The sequence below is a fragment of the Pholis gunnellus genome, assembly GCF_910591455.1.
Source record: "Pholis gunnellus genome assembly, chromosome: 9".
Taxonomy (NCBI): domain Eukaryota; kingdom Metazoa; phylum Chordata; class Actinopteri; order Perciformes; family Pholidae; genus Pholis; species Pholis gunnellus.
The window spans coordinates 17,953,833-17,978,606 of record NC_136535.1 but is presented as its reverse complement, the minus strand read 5'-3'; the positions used below and the strand labels follow the sequence as shown (position 1 = coordinate 17,978,606).

At 41.6% G+C, this 24,774-nt stretch overlaps 1 protein-coding gene across 1 annotated transcript in view; it reads left to right on the top strand.

Annotated features, from left to right (window-relative positions):
* grm5b (glutamate receptor, metabotropic 5b) overlaps nt 1–14,734 on the top strand; it is a gene marked incomplete at both ends in the record, with an annotated part of 48,555 nt that extends 33,821 nt beyond the window's left edge. Inside the window, 12 exons of the mRNA XM_079166110.1 lie at nt 1,829–2,064; nt 2,794–2,915; nt 3,706–3,830; nt 3,951–4,119; nt 4,440–4,566; nt 7,878–7,995; nt 8,217–8,403; nt 9,031–9,189; nt 10,005–10,130; nt 10,788–10,970; nt 11,368–11,534; nt 13,657–14,734. Of these exons, the coding sequence (XP_079022236.1) occupies nt 1,829–2,064; nt 2,794–2,915; nt 3,706–3,830; nt 3,951–4,119; nt 4,440–4,566; nt 7,878–7,995; nt 8,217–8,403; nt 9,031–9,189; nt 10,005–10,130; nt 10,788–10,970; nt 11,368–11,534; nt 13,657–14,734 (2,797 nt within the window). The remainder of the gene's footprint in view (nt 1–1,828; nt 2,065–2,793; nt 2,916–3,705; nt 3,831–3,950; nt 4,120–4,439; nt 4,567–7,877; nt 7,996–8,216; nt 8,404–9,030; nt 9,190–10,004; nt 10,131–10,787; nt 10,971–11,367; nt 11,535–13,656) is intronic.
* Between the last annotated feature and the right edge of the window lie 10,040 nt (nt 14,735–24,774).

The following is a 24,774-nucleotide window of genomic DNA, read 5'->3' as shown; positions in this document are numbered from 1 at the left end:
AGAACGACAGAAAGGAAAGACGATTAAAAGAGACAGAAGGCAGACAGAGAAGGCAGTTTACACACACACACACGCACACACACTCACACAAACATTTTGATTCTCCAATCAGAATGAGGCTGGAAGGCCTGCTGTAGGAGAAAATGAGTTTTGTCCTCTGGAGGCACGGAGGGGAAGAAAGGACGGAAGAAAGGAAGAAATGAGCATTTCCACTGGAAGAACCGGGGATCATTGTCCTGCTTGAGGCCATGTTGGCAGCAGTTGTGAAAGGAGGAGAGAAGATTTGTCATTCACATCGACGCCTCTCTCTTTCCCTTCTTCTCTTTATCTCTCCATCATACACACACACACACACTCTCACTGTGCCATCTGTGCTGGAGCAGTAAACCCAAATCCCCCCCCCCCCCCCCCCCCCCAAAAAAAAAGAATGCAAACTACAGCGATATCTCTCTCCACAGTTTGTCAGTGTGTGTATTGTGAGGAAGTTATATTCGTCCTGCTGGTGTCTGACGGGGCACGGCTGCTGAGCTGCAGCCAAAATACTCCATTTGACCTAGTTCATCTCAGCACCCGGCTGGTGTTTGTGCGTGTGTATGTGTGTGCGTGTCTGTGCGTAATGTTTATGCCTATTTGTCAGCGATATGATGAGTTTTGGACACTGCCCATAATGATGTAAGAGCTCCCTCCCACATGTCCTCTCTGCTAATCATTCTGTTTGTACCTCCGTTAGTTTTTTTATTTTTGTTTTTTTCCTTCCTGATTTGTTATTTCTGCTTCTCGTCTCTCGCTCGTCTTCCGTGTGTTTCCGTTGCTCATTCTCTTCGTTTGTCCCTTTCTCAAAGGAAACTGGAGCCCTCGCCAAGTAAATGTCTTCATCTGTGCGTGTGTGTGAGTGGAATAGTGTTTACTTGTTATGGTGCCATATTGTTGCCCTCGCACTTCATCTCTCAACCCCAAAATGTAATTTCATCCAATAAAAGGCATGTCAGCTGTTCACTGCATGCAGACACAAACACGCACACACACACACACACACACACACACACACGCACACACATGTTTTTATGACTTTAGGGGACATTACATTACATTGACGTATATTAATTAATGATTTATGTTATGGGGACTTGCATTTTGTCCCTATTTAGTTTCCAAAAAGGAAGGCAGGTCCTCCCAATGTGACTGTGTAAACAGATTTCATGTCCCCACAAGATGGGTAAAACACACCCGCACAATTCCGCTCTGTGAAGAAAGCTTAGCACTCTAATGGGCTCTAGAGGCTGACCCACTCATCTTTGCATCTCGGCACATTATAATTTTCATGTACAGTATACGCACTGCTAATCAGGCTGATTATTTCAACTACCAGCATAAAATCCTATAGGGGCATGGCCTATAAAAGGTCCACAGACAGCACACCTGCAAGAGGGTTCCTCTTAGATATCGGAGGCTCTCTCACAGACTCTGAGAACAGTAATGGAGTCCAGATAAGGTGTAAGAGTTAGCTACTGGGAGGCTTATTCTAGCACGACAAACCTATTATTTCAACCTTCAATTATGATAGTAGGACCCAAAATCACAAAGGCAATTTGCCCACCTCAATCTTTTCCCCCAAATATAGTGTCCAATTAAGTTCTCCAAATGGCTTGTGCGGCATATTCAGCATACATATTTGGGAATGATCAAATGATTCCACCACATACTCAGAGGAAACACTGTACATTTTGTTTTGATTGTGAAACAGTGGAGCGGGTATTTTCATTCTCACGGATAAATTGATGCAGTTTGCTAAACCTTTTTGCTTTTCCTTGTTTTTCTGTGTGTGCAGTGATGGATGGGCGGACCGGTATGATGTAACAGATGGCTATGTTAGAGAAGCGGCGGGTGGCATTACCATCAAGCTCCAGTCGGCTGATGTGAAGTGGTTTGACGAGTACTACCTTAAACTTCGCCCTGAAAACAACCTCAGGAACCCCTGGTTTCCAGAGTTCTGGCAGCATCGTTTCCACTGTCGACTTAAAGGTCACCCGCAGGAGAGCCTCAAATACAACCGCACCTGTAGCAGTGAGTACAGACACAAATAAACCTGAAATGTACTTCTTGAACACCTGTAGTTGTGAGTACGGACAAAGACAACACAGGGTTTCCGAGTTACAGCTGTACTGGACTTCTGTTTTGAACAGGACCATCTGGGGTACAGAGAAAGAGAGAGGCTGCATTGTTTTGGTTCAGCATAACAGGCTACAGTAACAATCTGCATTTTTATTGACAGGCTTTCATAATGGCCACTATTAATGCAAATTACATACAAACAGACTGTCTGAAAAAAACACACACACACACATACACCATATGGATACACACAGGTTCATCTGGAGATCTCCCTTGTGGCTGTGAGTGCACCCTCCCTTTATTTCTTTGTATTTGTCCTCCCCCCGTCTCGTCTTTCTCTTTCTGTTTCAATCCCTCCATTCAAAGGCAATACTGTGTGTGGGAGCTGCATCAAAGGGAGTCATGTCTCATGTATTCTAATGAAATGGGACATGAAATACAAATGAACGGGACGCAGAAAGAGGCAGACAGAAATGAGATGTCGAGGTGGGAAGTGGTCGATGAGAAGAAATGAGAGGAAAGAGAGTGGTCTTTGATGTCAGGAAAAGAAAGCACACTGTTTTTCATTAAACCAGAAGGGAAATTAAGAGTTTCTCTGATATACCTGCCTTTCTCTTTCCATCCTTCCTCACCAACCCAATTCTCCCTCCCCCTCCCAACACTAACCACCCGCCTCTGCAGAGCGAGAGTCGCTTCGGCAGCAGTATGCACAGGACACTAAGATGGGGTTTGTCATTAATGCCATCTACTCGATGGCATATGGCTTGCATAACATGCAACGGGCACTCTGCCCAGGCTATCAGGTAGGTCGCGCTCTTATGGATGAATGGAGGGACATGCTACTACAGAGAGATGAAGGGGTGGAGAGAGGGGGAATGTTGGGACAAAAGGACGTTTACCAGCTGGCTATTGCTGCCATATTACACTTGACCTTGTTTCCATGGTGGCCTGTTTTGACTTATTGTCCCACTACATACGGGAACGTGCGAGATGGGAACCTGGATGATTGCATTAACTATATAAACAGTGCTTGCCAATTTGAATTGAAAGGTACGAAACTGAAACAAGTTTAGCTAACGCAGAAGTGAATACATCAGTGCAGCTTAACTTTTCCAGATTTCAGCTCATGTCAGTTGTAGCTTTGTGGGTATGACTTCAGATGTCACCCGCAGATATGTAAACTGGAATGAAACATTTCAGACACGGGTTGAATTCTAACTTGTCATGAGATGATTGAACTTGGCACTGATTGGCCATGGAACGTCATGGGATAGAAAGCAATACAAGCCACAATGCACGTTTACATTTTCATGAAACTTGGAGCATCCCTGCTGGTGTTTTGAATGCTTTAAATTTATCTTTATGTTCTTTATATCACTGTACAGTAATCATGTTTTGACTACAATAGAGTTAATACTCAGCTTAATGACTGTAAAGGAATATTTTTACTGTTCATTGCATTCAGTTCTTTGAATTTTAACTTGGGTGGCCATAAACCACCATTTCCAAAGTAACTTACATGAAACAGTGTTTGTTAGGCTGTGGCTCAGGACATTTCTGTTGGATATGACAGGATTGTTCATGTATTTTAAGGGCCTGTGTGATGCCATGCGACCTATAGATGGTGCTACACTGCTGGACTTTTTGATGAAAACCAACTTCACAGGCGTGTCAGGGGAGGGAATCCTATTCGATGCTAACGGAGACTCACCTGGCAGGTACGCACTGTAACTCAACAAAGCCGTCGCGGATAACTTTCTTTTGGGTTAAATGGTCGTATGACACGACTATGTGTGTGTTAATATGTTGAATGTTTACTATGTACCTTTCACCCGCAGGTATGAAATAATGAACTTCAAAAAGATGGGGAAGGACTACTACGACTACATTAACGTTGGCACCTGGGACAACAGAGGCTTGAGGATGGATGATGATGAAATCTGGCCTAGCAAGGACGCCGTGATCAAGTCAGTCTGCAGTGAACCCTGTGATAAAGGACAAATTAAGGTAAGAGGATTCATACAAATAAATATCTGGTTACATGGGGAGGTTTTTTTTACTTGGCGTTTAGTAAATGTTATAGAGGTCATTACAGGCAATATTGTGAATCCAGTGTTTACCGTACATGACACATTTTCACATGTGGAATAGACAATAACTAAAAATGTCTCTTAGGCCAGTTCAATTCTGAGTGAGATGGGTGCACGAGGCATCGTCATTCTGATTATTAGTGGAACAAAAGGCTCCACGTAATACAGTGCCTGGTGCACATGAGGTGCACGCATGTGCTGCACAAAGACAGACATTTGGCATTTCGTCTCTTCCAGGTGATCCGTAAAGGTGAGGTGAGCTGCTGCTGGACGTGCACTCCCTGCAAAGAAAACGAGTTCGTGTTCGACGAGTACACCTGCCGAGCCTGTGAACTGGGCTCCTGGCCTACTTTTGACCTCACAGGTCAGTCTGTGTATGTTTGAATGTATGTGTCGGCATGTTTATGTATAACGTATAAGAAATTTCCAGTTTACCAAGAAAATACACGAATAACTCTTCAGTATTTGCCCATGCTCCTTGAGGAAAATCCTGGAATATCAATGCAGTAGTGATGCTATTTGAAGGAAACTGTGCAATGAACAATGTGTGTGTAGGGTCATAGGATAACGGATGTTTAGCAGAATGAGATAGTTGGGTTTCCCCTGATACAGCATAGCATTACAGCATAATATTATACAGTAAGTCCTGCACCAGTTACAGAGAAACTGAGAGACGATTTCTCTGTTTCACCCCCGCCTCCTCTTTCCCTCCCCTCCCCTCCCATTCCCTCCCTCTCTCTCATCTCTTTTAATGTGTTACCAACATGGTCACCAATGTTTTAATTATTCTGCATCAAGACCATGCTTTCAATGCAAATGCGCTTCAGTTGCAATGAAAATGTATTTCCCCTCCATTGCGTTCGAAGCGGTTGAATATTGCCTTGTTATGCTTTCAGCTGCTCATTATACCGCTTTCTAGCTCCTCACTGAGCTCAATGATTAAAACATGAATCGAGCCCTGCTGAAAATTCAGATTGAGCTTCACTGCCAGAGAGAGAGAGAGAGAGAGAGAAGCATCCTTAAACTAAAACAGGCAGCGAAACGGGTGAGAAAATGACAAAGACGAGGTTGACAGTGAAAAAAAGAGGGAGATAAAGAATCAAAAGAGTGATTGGGGTTAGCAGTGTATCCCTCTGTGTGTGTTTGCCTGCGCATGTCCATGTGTGAGTACGTGTATGTGACTCATTTCATCAACAATAAGTGCTGCGTGGTCCCTAGTGGGGCTATATGGAACAGTAATAATGAGGTGTAAACAAACAGCTTGCCCTGTTCCTCCAGCAGACATTTTGATCTCTCTCCCTCAGGCCAAAATAGAGAGTGAGAAAGATGAAGAGAGGGAGCGATAAAGAGCCAGAGGGAATAGAGGAGATAGAGCAAGGTCTCATCTGGCAGGGACAGAGGTGCAGTGGGTGTGAAAATCAGAGAAAAATGCAATAAGAGAGTTTGAGCGATAGCAATCGAGCAAAAGCTAGAAAAAGAGAGGGAGAAAAGTAACTTAGAAACGTAAAGAGAAGGAATGATGGAGTCAGAAAGAGAGAGGGATGGAGATGAATAGAGGCTGTGACAGAAGCAGCAGTCAGGGAGAGTGAGCGGAGAAGGAAAAGGGAGGATTAGTTTGGGGATTTTAGCCTCTCCACTGATCGGTAAAGTTCCAGTTTGAGTCTGAGTGTTTGAAGGAGTTTGCCTCAAAACTTTATATTGACTGAACCCTCCAAACGGTCCCCCTCCCATAATGCACTAGTTTGGCTTAGGGTCAAACGCAACACGATTTCCTGCAGGTTCCGTGAACTAATTAAGTCTTAAAAAGCCGACGTATCTAATGCTTTTCAACTGCTATGAGAAAACTCATGAGGGAAAAACACTGATCTGGGATTTTCGGCCCCAACATCTACATTTATGTGGGCAGGATTAATTGGAGATAAATTCTCAGCAAGGGCCTTAGTTTCCTCCCTACTTACACTGTCAAGGGTGGGTGGTCCTTACCCCTCATTGTTAGGCAGGACAGTAGCTGTAGTCCTTGTCTTTTAATAAGGAGGAGCTATGCTTAAGTAGTAAAAAAAAACAACCTACCTCCATGATATTTAACAGTTACATTTACATACAAGTAATTCCAAAAATGAAAAAAGAGGTTCTGATCTGTGATTTTGTTGTGAAGCTGCTCCATTATTATTATTGATGTATTTATTTAAATATGATTATTAGACAGATTATTCTGTTTTACACACACTGCATGATGTTCAATACCTCGTACCTTTTAAAAGTGTGATTTACATACGTTTTATCCAGTTGTAACTACGACAGCACTTCAACCTTAATATTGCCACACAGACATTTTTTGGCAAGATGCCCCTCATCAGCATGTATATTAAAAAGTGATATTGGAGGGCTTTCCTGGACTCGCCTTTTTTATCATCTACATTAAGGATCCAGCACCCAGTCTTACAGGTTTGATTGGGAGTTGAGCGTGTTGTGTCTAAATGGCTTTACAGTGATATAAGCCTGCAGGTTTCTGTTTGTTTCTGGCCCCTTGGCTCACCAGCCATTAGGCTGCTGTTTATGCCCCTAGACCTAAACACTTCACTGATTTGATACACTTTATTGACCGTGTTAAAGACTAAAGTCATTAGATTACTTAAGACTTTTTTAATGACTCTTCTTATCTCTGCCATTTGCAATACTGTAAGAATAGGTGCATGTACATGCATGTGTGTGTGTGTGTGTGTGTGTGTGAGAAAGGGAGGAGAGAGAGTAAGTGAACATTAAAGTGAACATGTGTATAGGGACAGAAAGTTTAAGAAAGAAACTTTGTGCATCCCTGCTGCTACAATATGTCTTGACCAACCAGCCAGATATTTGAGCAGGCGCTAAGATGGTTCATAATTAGAACTGTCCCTTTAATCAATGAAGCTTTATCTCCTTGAGATGGAAGGAGGGAGAGAATTAAGGAGAAATGTGGGAGGGATGAGGATGAATAAAGATAAGGGATATATTAAGGGGAAAAGAGAGAGACACAGAGATGGATTAGGCATTATAGGAAAAAGAGAGGGACAGGAAACGGATACAAAGATTGAATGACAGGGGTAAAGGAAGAAATAGAGACATAAATGGAGGGATGAGGAAGAAGGTGTGGACAACAGAGAAGTATGCATTGCAAGGTCAAAAGGCATGCAGTCTAATGTAAGCGACGGGGCACTTAGAAAGAGAGATGTGAGGAAAAAAGTGAAATCCTCATTTTGATAATGGATGGATTACAGATTGACGATTACTAAATACTCATTCAGTTTAGTCAAATGTACACACACACACACACACACACACACACACACACACACACACACTAAATACTCGTGAGTTTAACCAAAAGACAGGCTTTTGCTGCAGGCAGTGCTGGTCAATCAGTTAATTGTTGAGACTTTGCAATCTGGACACTAGTGAGTCCAGCATGCTCGACCTGCCTCAGATGTGAGTCAAAGCTTGATGTCAAAGGTTATAAGAGTCACGTAAAGAAAGTGAAAGACATAGAAGGTAAAGAATACAGATAAATATGTAGTTAAATGTTTGGCAAAAGGCAGCCTCACTCTATAGTATATAGTCACCGGGCTTCACACACATAAACTGAAAGTCTTTGGTTCATTTTGTTTCATGAACCACATCTTCACATACTTCTATCCCCAGGCTGTGACCCAATCCCAGTGGAGTACCTGCGGTGGGGAGACCCTGAACCCATTGCTGCCGTGGTCTTTGCCTGCCTCGGTCTAATGTTCACATTCTTTGTCACTGCAGTCTTCATCAGGTATTGAATCTCTCCTCTGTCTCAGAAAATATTGAAACTGAGAAGAACAATGCAAACAGTGCGAGACTAGACAGAGATAAACACTCTACATACCTAATTTGCGGTTTATACAATTTTCTTAATCACTGCTTTCCTGAGTGTGTGTTTAAATTCTTGGATAAATACTGGATTGTCTTCACTTACAAGTTTCTGCACATAATTGTTTGTTTGAATGTGTTCAGGTTCCGCGATACCCCAGTAGTGAAATCTTCCAGTAGGGAGCTGTGCTACATAATACTGGCAGGGATCTGCCTGGGGTACATGTGCACCTTCAGCCTCATAACCAAACCCCATGTCATCCACTGCTACCTCCAACGACTGGGAATAGGCCTGTCACCTGCCATGAGCTACTCTGCGCTTGTCACCAAGGTAAGGATTGAGTTAAGGACTGGTGAAATAATGATAATATAAGTGTGAGATGTGGGGTGCAGCAGTCGTGAGTGGTGTGGAGCTACAGAGTTACGGACAAAGACTTGGAATACCCCTTTCATTAGATCTATGCGGACCTGCCAAGGTCATCGATGGCGTTGGAGGGAATAGCCACATCTGTGGGAGGGAACAGAACTGTGGACCTAATCAGAAAGAAACAGGGAACTAAAACTAGGCCATACTCCCCTGATACTGCAGATTGTTGTACTTTCCATTCCTTAATGGTTGGAACGAGGGGATATGGATACCATAACATCAGAAGCTTGGCGCAGGTCTTTCTTACCCTTATCCCGTGGGGGTTTTGGGAATGAGGGCTGAGGGAACAGGGAGGTAGGATTCAACGATGGCATTGAACTGTAATAGCCTTCCCTTAAGAAATTACCTTGAGCTTATTGCACTAGGTCTCAACTCCTGTGTGCAATACTTTTGAAGTGTTTCTTATGTCTGCATAAAGACAGTGACGGCAGTTTGGAAATGCAGCAAGCAGATGGCCAGAATATAGATACAGTAATGCTCTGTATATATTTTATTAAAAGGTCCTGATAAGTGTTTGCCATCTGACCCTAGACAAACCGCATTGCTCGGATCCTGGCAGGCAGCAAGAAGAAGATCTGTACAAAGAAACCTCGCTTCATGTCTGCCTGCGCTCAGCTCATCATTGCCTTCCTCCTCATACTGCTGCAGCTGGGCATCATCGTGGCTCTCTTCCTCATGGAGCCACCTAAGGTAAGCTGTGTGTGTGTGTGTGTGTGTGTGTTTTACATTGTGAGTGGGAGAGTGGCTCGTCGAAAGGCTAAAGAACAGGTTAACATAGAGCTTGGTGATTAATACATTTTTTTTTTTTTCAATCACGATTTTGTCTTCCAATGGTTATGTTGAGTTTATTGAGATAAAAAGTTTATTATACCGTGTTCCGTTATGTTGTGATGCTCTCGTTCGTTGTATCAAGCATGCCCTGTCTTTTCTAAAAAAAAATGCATGCTGTTTCTAAAGTCAATGAGTTATTGTGTTGGATATTCATGATCTCAATATTGACAAAATGAAAAGTGATTATGATTTTTGCCATAATCGAGCAGCTCTAGGTTAACAGACAAATAAGTGAGAGAGAGATAAATGTAAAGACGAATCAAGAGCAGAAGACATTACCTCATAATGAGGCCTTGAATCTCCATGAGTCTGTTTGTTAATTCATTAACATTTTAAACCATTTCACGCATACATTAGTAGATGAATTAGCGGATCAGCAGGTGTACTGTGTCGACTGTTGTCTTTATCCAAAGCAGTTAAACAATCCTGCTCTCTGTTTCTTTGTTGTAATTCTTTGCCAGCAGACTTCAAATGTTGAACAGCTCAAGTTTGGCAGTGTAATAAATTAAAATGTTAGTTTGATAAATTGTACTGCTTCCCCAATCTATTTTAATGCCACTGTTGGCCACCTCATTCACAGTTTTCTAGAAGAAATACATGGTGCCGGTAGCAAATGCTTTATTGAGCTTTTTCTTTTTTTTTATCATAGCCCGTTTCAATTTCTGTCTCTACAGGTGATCCATGACTACCCCAGCATCCGCCAGGTCAACCTCATTTGCAACACCACTAACCTGGGCGTGGTTGCTCCGTTGGGATACAATGGCCTGCTCATCCTCAGCTGCACCTTCTATGCCTTCAAGGTACACGCTGAAGTCTTTGTAACTATTGTACATTACTACCTCAAAATCAAAACAAATATTCTGTGATACAGTATTGACTGAATGATTTAAATGACAAAGTCACAGAAGCGTCAGTTAGTGCTTCAAATCGACAGCCTCAAGGTCACACAATGTTGGAGGCAAATGCTGTTATTTGTAGGAACATTCGCTCTAACTACATCTGTCCAATATTTTCCGTGCGTGCCGTACTTCAAGCTGCTATTTATGTGAAAAGTCACACAGACGTAAAGGAATGATTGACCCACTGTTTGTGTTTGGTGATGTACCGCTTCCAACAACAGTAAATTAAATTCTATTCAACCAAACACATTATAAAGTCAGTGTTTGATTATCGGTGGCCTGCAGCCATCCATTTTATGCAGAGTGTGAGAGTAGAATGCTAAATGGAGACGAAAGCGTTGTTGATGAACACAGCAGCAGAGAAAAACAATGCAATTCACTTACACATAATGGTGAGGGCAGCGTCAGATTTATGACTTAGTAGTGTGTAGCAGTGTCTGTTTTGGTTTTGTCCCAATACAAGGCAAAACCCACAGAAAGGTTTAGATGAAAATGTGCTTACATTTTCTCTCTCTCTCTCTCTCTCTCTCTCTCTCTCTCTCTCTCTCTCTCTCAAAGACTCGCAACGTCCCAGCTAATTTCAATGAGGCTAAGTACATTGCTTTTACCATGTACACCACCTGTATTATCTGGCTGGCCTTCGTACCCATCTACTTTGGCTCCAACTACAAAATTATCACCATGTGCTTCAGTGTCAGCCTCAGTGCCACTGTGGCGCTGTGCTGCATGTTCGTACCCAAGGTAAGGTTGAAGCTAAAAGCACAATAAACATCTTTCAATAAACATTCAATGATTTGATATTTATATATATATTTATATATCTTCGTAGTAACTTTAAATACTCAACGTGTCATGACATAAGAAAACAGCTGTAAAATGAATCTATACATATATATATGTATATATATATACATATATATATGTATATATATATACATATATATATATATATATATATATATATATATATATTGAAAGTGTGTTCAACTTAACTCCATTTTTACATTAATAAGGTGAGTCATGACACAGATGCAGTGGTATTTACTTTTTCTATGCAGTATTCAATTCAGTGTTTTTCTTTTTTTAAGACCTGTTTCGCAATATTAACTAACATATATCATGTTTTATTTCATGACAGGTGTACATCATTCTAGCCAAACCAGAGCGTAATGTGCGCAGTGCCTTTACCACTAGCACAGTGGTGCGCATGCACGTAGGCGACGGCAAATCGTCCTCAGCCGCCAGCCGTTCTTCAAGTCTGGTTAACCTGTGGAAGCGCAGAGGCTCTACTGGAGAGACACTCAGGTACGTGTGTTTGTGTTTGTGTGTACACAAGAGGCTCATTGGCCAGGTTAATGCCAGGTTCCTTCTCAGTTACAGTCCAAGGCACCATTTCTGTAATGGCCCCACTCTGAGACTATTGATGGTGTGTGTGTTCGAGCTCTCTGAGAGATTGATTCTCTGAACTCCCCTGAGTCCGCTTGACTGTTCCTCTGAACCTAACATGAACTGCAGACAATTGCCTAATGGAGACATGGCAAAGTAGGAGAGAAGTGAACTGAGGAAAGGGAGAGAGAAATCTGAATACAGTAAGAGGATGGAGGGAATGGACAGAGAGGTGATTGTGAAAAAATAAGAGAAGAAAAGGCTAAAGGGATAGTGCGGACAGGAGAGACATAATAGCTTTCACACCCAGCTTAAGGCCATCCACAAGCCATCTACTGTGACAGGGAACCGATCAAAGGACACAAAAAGAGTGACGCACAGCCACTTGCCCAGAATGAAAAGGGAGGAAAAAAGCAAGAGCACATTTTCGTTTGTCAGCACGTTACTCCAGCTCACCCCGCTTGGCAAGCAAGATTTCAATCACGCTCTTAAGAGAAATGTAAGGAGTGCTTCCATCTTGGTTCCTTTTATTCCTCTCTTTCCCTCTCCATCTCTTTTGGTGCTATCTCCCCCTGTGGGTGGTGGTAATTGGCAGGGCTGTCTATCTCCTCAGTTCAGGGCTGGAAGCTGTTGCCTTTGAGATGCTGTCATTGTGTCGTCTGAACAGACGCAGACAGACATGAAACCAGCAGACCAGGAGGGGAAAAGAAGAAATGTAAAAAAGTATAAAAACAAGAAATATTTGATGTTTGAACCAAATGTTTGCGCTAATGAAGACATTAAAATCAGCTTTAGAACTGGATATGATGTATGTATGATACGATCAGTAAAGCACTCCTTAAGTAGGTGCAACATGTGTTACTCCAAAGCCTTCTGTGAGAGACTCTTCCTATGGGATCAAACGAGTAGATTACAGCACTGTGTAGGTGAAGGTCGATGTGCAGCATATGGATATGTGTGCGTGTGTGTGTGAGTATCACAGAGTCGATGTATGTATGTGTGTGTGAGTGGGTGTGTGTGTGTCCCCAGGGTGATTTGAGTTCTTTTCACCCCCAGCCACGGTCGTGTGAGGTTTAATCAGAAGTTCCACTATAGATTAATCACACTAATTAACCTGACAAAAGGATGAGAGGAAGGGAAGTGGGGGGGGGGGGGGGGAGGCAGGGGACAGTGCTGTGACTGATGTGAAGCAGAGGAAAGTGGAGGAAATTGTAAGATAGAGGGAGAAGCAGAGAGAGGAAGAGAGAACCTGACAAAGACAAATGAAGAACATATTGTCTGGAAAAAATAGAACGAGAAGTTAACTGTAATGGAATTACTCCGAAGGCCTTTTGTAGTCCAATTGATCTTTGGTTGAGTCAAGGCCCCAATTAAATATGTTTGTATCTATTAAATGTCATTGTTCATGTAGGATAATAAATAACGACTAAAATAGAGCAGCCACAGTTGATGTAATGCTTTTGTCTTGATTGGTTTTATTGCAGTGAAGATTTTTTACCTTTATCCAAATTTAATTTTCACAGTGTTTTCACTCATAATACTAATTAATTACTAACAGATGCCTTTAGATTTTCGATTAAGAATAATGAATAATAATAATGAACAACACACTAAATTTACCTTTATTGGGAAAACAAGTATTAAAGTAAAATTTAAAAAGCTTCTAAAAGTTCCTAATGACAATAAAATAACTTAATTAAGTTAGTAAGGAATTCCACATCTATGTTTGGGATGTCATATGATGTGACACAAAAACAAGTCTTCTGACTAGAAAATCAAAGAAAAACACTATGTATGCATATAATAAAATAAAAACATAATAAAAACAAAAAAATAACTTTTTGCTGTATCTAAAATGGAATAAACGTGTGTGAACCTTCTCATATTATCTCTAGTCGGACATGTAGTTTGTTTAAACAAAACCCTTCAAAAAATCAATAAACTACAAATGAACTGAAGGTGGTGAATCCACCTCCATGCTTTATAAACAACCCCCTCTTTCTTTTCTCTCTTTTCCGTCCACTTCCTCCCGGCTCTCCAGCTCCAACGGTAAATCAGTGTCTTGGGCGCAGACAGAGCGCAGCGGCTCGCGTGGCAACCACCTGTGGCAACGGCTGTCCTTCCACATCAAGAGGAAGGAGAACAATCAGACTGCGGTCATCAAGCCCTTCTCCAAAGCTTCGGAGGAGCGTTACTGTGGAGGGGGGGACCTGCCTCCACATATCCCTCTGCCCTCCCTTCCCTCCATGTCCTCACTGTCCATTCATCCCGACTCTGGCACAGACAAGACCCTGTATGATCTCTCCGAAGTCGAGGAGCGCTACTCCATCACATACCGGGCGCAGACGCCCTCGCCGATCAGCACCGTCAGCCAGAGGCTAGGGGCGGGTGTCGGGGAGGAGCCCCCGATGATGACCGGTATTCCAAACTACCCGAGCAGCATTTGCAGCGGCGGCAGCGGCAGCAGCTGCGGTCCTCCCAGCAGCGGCTCTCTCGTCATGGGGAGTGACGGCCGTTTGGTCATTGTGGACGATCACCCGGGACCGGGTCAGAGCTCACTGATGGATCAGATCAGCTGCGTGGTGAACCGCTTCACCGCCAACATCAGCGAGCTCAACAGCATGATGCTGTACCCCTCTCCGACGCACTCGCACAAACACACGCCTCCTTCTCCTCACCCCGCCGACCCGTACCTGCTGCCCCGTGAAGTCCAGATGGCCCCGACCCTCACAACCTACGCCGACGTCCAGCCCCTCCCACCTGTCGAGTCCAGCATGGGGGGCCGGAGTGGCTGTCTCGTTCACCCGATCCCTCATTCACCTTACCCCCTGCCGCCTCCTCACGCCCAGACCTCCCCGTCTCTCTCCCCCATGCGGGGTGGCCTGATCACCTGCCTCAACAACTCCCCTCTGAGGAGGAGAGAGTTGGAAGAGGAGCTTATCGCTTTGACTCCGCCCTCGCCTTTCCGCGACTCCCTGACATCTAGTAGTGGCTCGGTTATCTCAGAGACAGATCTGTGTCTCCCCCCAGTCCCATCCCATCCTCCCCCCTCTCCCCCTTCGCCAAGGTACAGCAGACTGACACTCGGAAACTACAGCCAGAGTTCATCCTCACTGTGAGGCAGCGATGACGCGTAAAGAAAATGCAGATTTGAAGGGGGATCGCTCAAAAACAACACGGTGATTATGACTGAAGAGTACGGGAGGATGGAAAGATGAAATCCATTGGTCCCTACGTGGAGTAAAAACCTGAAGCAAAGGAGTCGTTGAGGGCTGGTCGGTGAAGACATCAAGCTGTGACAGTCTGCTGTGTTTGTGTTTACATGTTTGCAGTGAGATCCGAGAGCAGCTTTCTCTCAAGTGGGGCGTGAAGAACTGCAAAAAGGGGCCACTATGACTTTGCAATGTTTTGGTGTCTGTAAAGTCACAAATCATTCTCGAAGGTCTAGAGCTACGTGTCATTTAGGTTTGGGTAGTGGCCTTAAGGTAACATGGCTATCAACTAATTAGAGATTGTGTGCGTTTGTGTGTTTGGTGCGTGCGTGTGTGAGTATGTTTTTGCTGTATCTTAGTTACTGAGATGTATGGCAACATGACATTGAAGAGTATTGTTGGGGTAAGACTCCTTAAGCCTGTATGGACTTAACAAAGGCTATCAAGGGCACACACATATATATATATATATATATATATATATATATTTGCTGATACACACACATAGGAGTGAGCACACACAGACAAATACAATGTAAGGGAAAACACTGTAAATATAAGAGAGGTTCTGGATTTTTCTTTGGTGATAAAAATCCGTCTTGCTTCTGACAAAAGTGCATTGTGTTAACATACCAGACTGTATGTTACTCTGAAGAACTTTCTCACAAAAGCATCCTTTTCCATTTATTCAGCTCTACAATCTTTTCCCTCTACATAGCTTTCTTTTTGTCAGTCCGTCTGTCTCTCGCTGCTTTCTTTTGTCCTGCCAGTATTTCAGTATTTTCTACTCTTCCAGTTAGTTTTCTTCAGAAGTTTGAATGTATATTTTCTACATGATTCCTGAAGCAGTTGGGACCAAAACCTTTTGTACCTCTCTGTCCGTGACTCGAGAAAGAGGAAGAGTAGGGATTGACAAGACCAGAGCATGTTTTTCCTCAAACATCTTAGTCATTAAATCTTGTTCAGATGGATTATTGGCAGAAATCTGACCTCAAAGCGTATTGTTAGTGTGTGACATTTGACAAAGCATAATGTAAGGCTCAGTCATGACATTTTCTCTGTACAATGTGTCGGCGGGACACAAGTGTCTGTTTCATCAAAGACAGTGCTTTGAATGGGATTAATCTGCATTACCACCGTCTCTTATGTTAGTGGGCACAGATTGATGGATTCAGGGTCACCTGTTGCACAGGTGGAAATACCTTTTTGAACTTCTCCACTCTTTTCAGACAAAGATGGGCAGAACAACAAAAGAAGTTCATACTGAACGAACAGACAATGAGAGTGGTATCGATCTTCTAGTCTCATTCTCAGCACGAAAGCCAATCAGTAAGTTGCTAAAATGTCAATCTGCTGCTTTAGAGTAAGAACTGGCCTCACATATTTTATCTAAAAGGTATTACAACAATAGTAGTATATCATTGCAAATTGCAAATGCAATATTCCAATCATAAATGTCTGTGCAGAAAAGACTGCAAAACCTGAAATATCTAATTTTACTATTTAAGATTCTGGTTAAAATGTTTGCCTTTAAATGGAATATATTGTACTTACATGTGCCAAAAACAAAGTGGAATGCCTTCACTAAGATGCTTTTGAGAAACGGGGCCCTGGCCTTGTGACAGCTCCCTCCACAGAGGAAAAGCCCTCAGCATAGCAAAGAAACAAAACAAGAGTCGTTTTTAGACATTTTATACAAGGAATGTTATCTGCAGCGAAGACGTGGATTAGTTAAACTGACTCGATTTAAGATAATTGGACTGTTGGTATTGCAACAAAAATCAGTACTTCATTATGTTTCCTGTGTGTCATTGTCCATCTTGATCTCCATGTTTTCTGCTGACTGATGCAGACGCAGTCCACGGTCTGATTTCTCCTTGTGAGTGTAGTATCTCTGCTCTACAGTAGCCAGCAAGAACAAACGCAGACAAAGGGATTCTGTAAATAACAAGGGCATGCAAAGACAGTTCTGTTTTGTTTCAGATGAAAGTTAATTTATTTACATATCAACAAAGGTGAAAAAAATATGAAAAAAAGAGATGTTTTTAAACTATGTAATGACATCATACAGTACCAATATGTGTTACGACTACAGAAACTGTGTTACTACTCTGAATGTGTGAGTGACCATTCCTATTCAAATGTCTTGTAATTCTACAATATAATAATAATTAATATTAATATGATTATTGTGCCAAAGGGGATGGGGAGGGTCTAGCTTATAGCTCGTGGGTAAATAAGTGGTTTCATAAAAAAGTAAAAAAATGTAAATGTAAAACTGTTTCTATTGTTTTGGATATTTTCTATATAAATATTCCATATTTTCCAGTGTTAAAGCAATATTATCCATACGTATACAAGGTGCACATCTGAAACAATGTTTTAGATTGTTTTTTTTTTTTCATCCTGCTGTAATTTCTGGTGATCAATTCAGCAAGGAAGATGGATAAGTTATGTAATGAGGGATACATTTTGTCATTTCTAGTAACAAAGAAGGTGCGATTCCCTATTTTTGCAGTGTTATCTTCTTACTTTGGGCTTGTAGTTCCACTTTTTTCCCCCCCTTCTTCTGCAATGTATCCCCGGTTCAGTCTCTGATCTTAACGTTCAGTCGGAGTCCAATCCACTGATGACATAACTGCTTTGTGAGATTTGTGTGTGCCATGAATTGTTGCAAACTTCTTCTTTTTTTTTGCTGTTTTTTTTAAAGATGTGCGCCACGTAATTAAGATGCCAACCTGGTAAAAATGTACACAGAAAAAAAAGCATGCAACGAGAACTGTTGGTCATAATTGTTGACATAATTGGTTCCTGTCTCAACGTGCTGTCTGTGCATCATTACCGCTACATCTACTCATCTAAATTGAATAATGGAGGCCCTGACCTGTTGTCAGAAAATGAGCCAGTGCTATTGCCGAGATGTTATCGGGGAGGAGTTGTTTTGTGCGCTGCTGTCACCGACGACGTTAAAAACATGCTGAGAGTATAACAGGGAGCTTGCTTCAGCACTTCAGCTGCGTGTTATCAGCCCCCCCCGGGTGAGGCTCGACAGTTGTGTGCTACCTCCGCAGAAAAAGACAGGATCAGTGTTCACATCTACTGCTCTCTTATTCTCTTTAAGGGCTCAGTTCTGTGACGTCATCTCATTTTAATAATCAAGTTGTCATTAAAACGGATGTAGATCTTAAGAGCGCAGCAGGCTCATTATGGTATTGCAGGTTGAAGTAGCGGAGAATCCTGGGCTCATATATTTGGTGTATAGAAATAAAGCAGATAGTGACTTGTAAGCTCCACATAAACTCACAGGGAGAGAAAGATGAATCTGTCATGTAGCATTTTGACAAAGTACAATTTCAGGTCCTCTCGCATTTGAATCCAATCTCTTGAGCTGTCTGAGGATTTTTACACCTGGTGAACTTTCTAACATTTTCCATGACAAATACGTGGCAATCGTCTCCGTACGGAAATGAAAGAAATCGAGCTGCAGTGCTAATGCAGACAAGACATTTGGTTTTTCTGCACTAATAACATTGCTCCACATTTTTCCTCGACGATCAAATTTCCCCCATATTCTAGCCAACACATGCTGATGCTCGCGGTGAGTAAAATCTTACGCTCGCCAGGAAGATGATCTCCTGATGATTTCTACCCAAATTGCTGTTATTTTCGTTAATGCACTCTAAAGAATTGGATTGATAATCCCTGCGCTCAAAAATACTTTTAATCCAGACATGCTCATCTGCTGATCGGAGCAAAAAAAAGTCACAAGGTCATTTATTTTATACTTTGTGAATGAAAATATTAAACCGGTCCTGGTTCGGAGCCAGTTACACATAATCATGTTTCCCTCTCGCGCTAAACTGCATTTAATAATGTAGTTATGGATTGCTATTTGAATCTGTAGGCAGATTGGTGATGTACTGATGAGAGGGACTAATGAGGCTTTATCAATCCAACTGGCAGTGCTGTGATTGAGCAGCCTCTCCCACTGCCCTGCCCGATTATTTGTTTGATTTGATGCTGAAAACATGAAACGAGAGCTGTGTTTACTGTGTAAACGCCACAAAAACATTCGGTTGAATAGGCTTTCAGGGCAGGCTGGGAGAAGTTTGTTTTTGTCAGTCCACTGTCAAAGGCTCTCACATGATTATAAATAATGTCCTCATGATGAACACCTTTGTGGGTGTAATTTGGTAGATATCACAAATTGTTTCCCTACTTTTTAAACAGTGTGAATGAAATTGGTAAATCACAAGATGCTTGTGTGAAAGAAAGAAAAGTGTTGGCCTTTACGCACGCTTTGGGAGGTGTCGAGTAGGGCCGGGTATTGGAGTTCTTGTATACATCGAGGCTGAGATCAACCAGCCAAGCAGTAAATCCTTTCACATTTATGTTAATTCTGTTCTTTGTTTTTCTCTTTTTGCACACTAATTAAGAGAAATCGATCGAGCAGTATGGATCAAATCCTAACGATACACATCCCTACGAGTAAACGCTTCATGAAAAAAGAGGGTAAGAGAATATATGAGTTTGGCACACTCTTTATTTGGATGAATCCACTTAAGCTGCAGCTGGTTTAATGAACCTTGTGTCCCCGGGGCTGACAGCTAGATGTCTTAAAAACCATCAACAGTATTTTTGTAAGTTGGTCCGATGCTGCTTATTTGAATGTTGCTTTTTATAACTGAGTAAAGAGCATGTGTGTTTAAATACGAGGTTGTTTCCTCAGCCAATAGAGTGAAATGATTTTAGGTCAGTGTAGATTATATCGTAGAGGGGAGAAGGAGTTTGCTGATAAGAAATTAGGTTTGTATTATGTATTATATTGATTAGAAGTAAGAGAGGAGTTTGTAGTTTGTGGCTTCAGGAATAATGGCAAAGTGGAATAACGTATTAAGCAGATCTGTGTGTGTCTTAAGGGCATTTTGTTTTGCATACAGAGCAGGCAAGTTGCAGAATTTACAGTATTGTGTATTGATGGTTTGTGAAATATATTTAGTTGAACTCATGTTTCTTTTGAGAAGAGAATTAAACCAAACTGAGCTGTGTTATTACACCATATAACACAGCGGTGCGTGCTTTTTTAATATTTTTCATAGATCATCTTGTTTGGATTACTGCTGTGGACACAAACATAAACAAAATCCCCAATAATACCCCCTGCTTTACATTCTGATGAGATTCCATTTTCAGTAGAGTGTCAATCAGGATGTTCACATTCCTACTGCTCACTTGAGATGATCAAGATGATAATGTTTAACTACTGACTTCAGTTGGTGTGACATTTTACAAGTAAGCAAACGCAAACGTTTTGTGTTTTTCAGGAACACTGAGGTGAACGATCTGAGCCAAAAACTAATTTCTCTTATTCTCAAAAAAAAGGCAGCTCATCTGCATTTTAATTAGGACGCTGCGTTGTATTTTAATCGCTTTACAGTCCAGGTTTATCAATAAAAAGAAAAATGATCATGGGGTTGCCGTAAGCATAATTAAAGAGAAGTGGAATTAGCTGAATTCCCTATAATGAGTATGTAGAATGTCATTTATTTTTCTAAATTCATTTATAAGTATTTATTCACTCCAGGCAGAAAACTACTATTACTGAAATGAAAATGATGATAAATGTTTACTAGTTATTTATTTAAAGATATCAGCGAAGTCGGGCTTGAATTCCAGAGTATCCCCGGACTCAAGTGGTCTTTTATCGCGGCATTCTTAACATTGTTACCATAAGCTTCTCCACTCAGTGCCAACTTCCTCTCATCTTCTTATCAAGTGCTTCTACATTTTTGAGTTAGGGGTGGATAAACACGACAGTAATTTGATTAAACTGGACACACAAACACGAGGTGGGAATTTCAAATTCAAAATATTTTCTTAAGCTGTTAAATATTGCCATAATCTTGTAAATGTAACAAAGAGCTTTATTTCATCATCTTTTAGAGGAAGCCCTGTTGTGTTTATCCACCCTCATGGGCATTAATAGTGAGTAACTGTTAATAACCATGACTGTTTTTTATAGCTTTGTCGTTTGCTTCTCTTTTTTTCTCTCTGATATTCAGAACTGTAGAATGTAATATGATGCTTTATATTTGTGTTATAATGGAAGGTGGTTTTATATTTGGATATTTGATTCTCTATTTAATATTTTCACTCAGCTATGTGAGAATATTCTGTGTGGCTCTAGCTGGAAAATACAGAGTGTTTCAAAGTGGCTTCGTAGTGGGGGTTGATGATGGGTGAGGTGGGGGGTATGGTGTGGGGGGGGGGGGGGGGGGGGGGGTTTGTAGACAACTTCTTAAGACAGATTTTATGTTCGATTTGCTGTTTTTGCCCACAAATAAGCTTTAGACTGGCCTCAGCCATTGCAAAAAGAGATAAGATGTTTTACTCCAGCAAAGGTTTTGGTAATTAAGATCCAAAATGGATTCCACACTGTTTTGTCGCTGACACTGGGGCCTCGTTCACAGGCTTTTCGGAGGCTCCCAACAGACCTGGCAGCGAGAACAAGAGCAGTTCTGGCCAAACAGAGTTCGTCTCATCTCCCAATTAATGAATCTTTGTCTCCTCACTCCAAATTGGCCCTCAGCGGTGCCTGTGAAGGCACCTCTCTGGGCTGATCTGTGCTGATCTGTGGCCATTGGGAACAGTAAAGAGAACAGAGAGTGGGCAGTGTTAACAAGACGCTCCCTGTGTTTTTAACATCACAGTGTTTTTTTGTTTATCAGAAGACACAAGAAATGAGGAGTAGGAAGCTTTTTTGGAAGAGCCCGGAGCAAGGATTTACTTGTACATATCCTTTGTGGATGTGTTTTATCTAATTCGTTTAGTTGTCTTGGAGCAATAAAAAGCACATTTAACATTGTAAGATTAAAAGACTAGACAAATGAAATTCCCCAAAAACTTAAACTCTGGCACAATTGTGGGTACCATATCCATAAACATATTCATATATATTCAACATATGAACATTACAAGGCTGGGATTGCAGATGCATTCATGGGATTTGAGGAGAACCACAAGCCTCCAGAAGCCTGTGTAAAAGGAGAAACAGTGAGCACTAGAATTTAGACGAGCATTCAGCTGCAGCTCGCCGCACATCCGCGTACCAGGAAGCAACTCTGTGATTTTGTAACTGCGTTGGGAAAGGGAACACATGAATTACACCTTTTTGTCGAGCACTTCTCCTCTCTGCAGAAACACTGTGCTGCCACAGCACTTTGGCATTAACAGGTGGATTTTTTTAAATTCACCATAGTTTGACTCACTGCAGTCAAACGCCCACACACTGAGCACCAGGAAAGAGCGAGAGTAGCCTTCTTCAAATGGAACAAAAGCGGTCACAGGGCATTCATTTGTTCTAACTTACTAGCTCTTCATGATGACATGGTTCTCTTCATGTTTTTTCTTACTGGGATGTAACGTAACAATACTGGGACCCTCCAGTCAGTGTGACCACCGTGCAGCAGTGCTGTGGAGTCAGACAGGAGATGGGATACGGTGGGGGGGGGGGGGGGAGAGAGAGAAGAGGTTTTGCTTTTTGATTAATTTTTTGCCGTTGATAAATCTTTGTGTAAGTGTACTACAAAGTACCTTTGAATCATTATTGAAATCATTATTAAAAAAATGATAACTATGATTGGCCTCCTTGTCTTTGCTATCGTTTTAGTCATTATTTAATTCGAAAAAAGTCAATTTAAATACAAACCTTGTGTACTAAGATGCAACATACAGAACATGCAGCCAACCAAACTCAAAAACATGTGGTCAGTTAATCTCTATACAGATCAAAACTAAACCAATCTATGTACAAATACTGTATCTGTATCAAACATGATTATAGAATATTAAATAATTAACTGCAACATTAATACTGCAATTTAACATGGCTTATAGTGCAAATATGTAGTAAACATACTGAGGATTTTTGTTGTCTAACTCATCTTTATAAACTTCAAAACTCTGTTCACTCCCGTGTTTTTAGCTTCACATGACTGACATAATAATATAAGCTATTGAACAGAGGATGCATAATACATGGATCAAAAATATTAGCAGATATCCTGCAACAATGATACATGCATGGATCCATGCAGTCTTTTCACACAGCATCATTCAATTACATAAAAATGAATCATTGTTGCAGAAATCACTGTTCAAAAGTTAGAAAACAATCAGTGGAACTGGAGCTTTAGACCTTATGCTTCCAGTCTGGAGAAAGAAAAGATTTTCACGGCTTACGTTTCCAGTCTCCATTGGTTTTTATTTCATCCAGCATTTGGACAAAGTCCCAGTTTTATCGCCCACAATAAATGAACTCGACAGTCTGTGAGTCTCTGACCTACATGTTGAACGCAGTCAGTGGAAGCTGGTAGACCACAACTTGACAGCTCCTGTGATATTTGCTTCCTCCTCCATCTCCTTCAGTGTTACAGTGACAGCTCCGCTATGAATCAGGCCCCAAAAACGTTTCATTTAACTGAAGGCATGCAGGTCAAAGACAATGAAATTACCCTGCCATCTTTCATTCTCTTTCTCTATCATGTCTTGCTCTCCCCACTTTACCCTCTTTTATCTCCCTCTGTCACCATTCTCCTCTTTCTCCAGCTCTCAGGGCAGAAATTGCTCTCTCCAAGATGAAATCTCCAAATTGTTGCAAATTACCTACTATTCAAATAAATGGAAAGGATGAAGAGGCAGTCAGGAAACGACAGGACTATAAAATGGAAAACGGGTCAAAATGGTATTGTTATGACAATGGAGGCAATATGGGCAGCACATGCAATATGTTCACAAATACATTCATCAGCTCTGCTCGGTCATTGACGGGTTTATTCGAGTATGGCTGCATCAATATTTTGGTCGTCTCCTGTGGGATGCTCGCGTCTGTGCGTTTGTCTTTAGAGAATTGTATTGATTCAATGCTTTCTACGCTTGCTATATTAACCTTTTTCCAGTTTCCAGACAAATTAATTAGGTTGTGCATCGTTAAGCTTACTTTTCTTAAGTGAAAAATGGAGAGGAATTCAGTGAAAGACAATAAATTAACCCGGTAGAAATAAATAATCTGCTAAGAGCATTATGGGTTGTCGTGGAAGGATGTTAAAACATTACGATAACGGTACAAGACAAATGAAGCGCATTTCAATGTCCAACTATTCCTTCAAACGCAATCAGTGATTTGCCACGTGGTCATACACAAAGGTCATCCGTAAATGCTTCATGTCTCAAGTGTATAACATCCCGAATGCGCGTGATATTAAAACGAACGTAAAGATCCAGAGGTTCCAATTCTGTTGCCTTAAAATATATCTTGAGGATGTTGGATATGATTTTTTTACCAGTGCTCCTAAATCCCCTAATTTTCTTCTCTACACTCCTACAGCGTCCCACGGATAGCTACTGTAATCAGTGTTATTTGTTCCCATGTAAATGGCATGCTGTGGGCTCTATATATAAGAAGTGTGTGGGTAAGGGGAGTCATGGTAGCATGTGGTTAGCAGTGAGAGTCAGACTGTGCACGCGTGTGCGTGGACATACAGTATATATTTGCTGCGTGTATATACATAGCATGCATGTGTGGGCACGTTCAATACATAAGTATGAGGAAGGTGAAAAGATTTCCTTGTGCAGCGCACGGTTCTGTTGTGTGTAGGTGTTGGCGTACGGCTGAGGTAACTGACCGTAGAGGGCTTAATTTAAATGTGAAGGATGTAACATTAACACCACAAGGCCCGAGCGGCCAACCCCACTCTGTGATGGAGTGGCTCCACCCACACCTCCAACCTAATGAAACGCTGCTCTAGCATTGTTTTTCCAGCTGATCAATGTGGGTAAGATGTGATCTCTCCCATCAAGTGGAACTAGAACATGATTGAACAGCTAAAGTCTTAAGGTAAGCGACATGGGGAGTCATGGCTTTCAAACAGCATGTTAAAAAATAATTA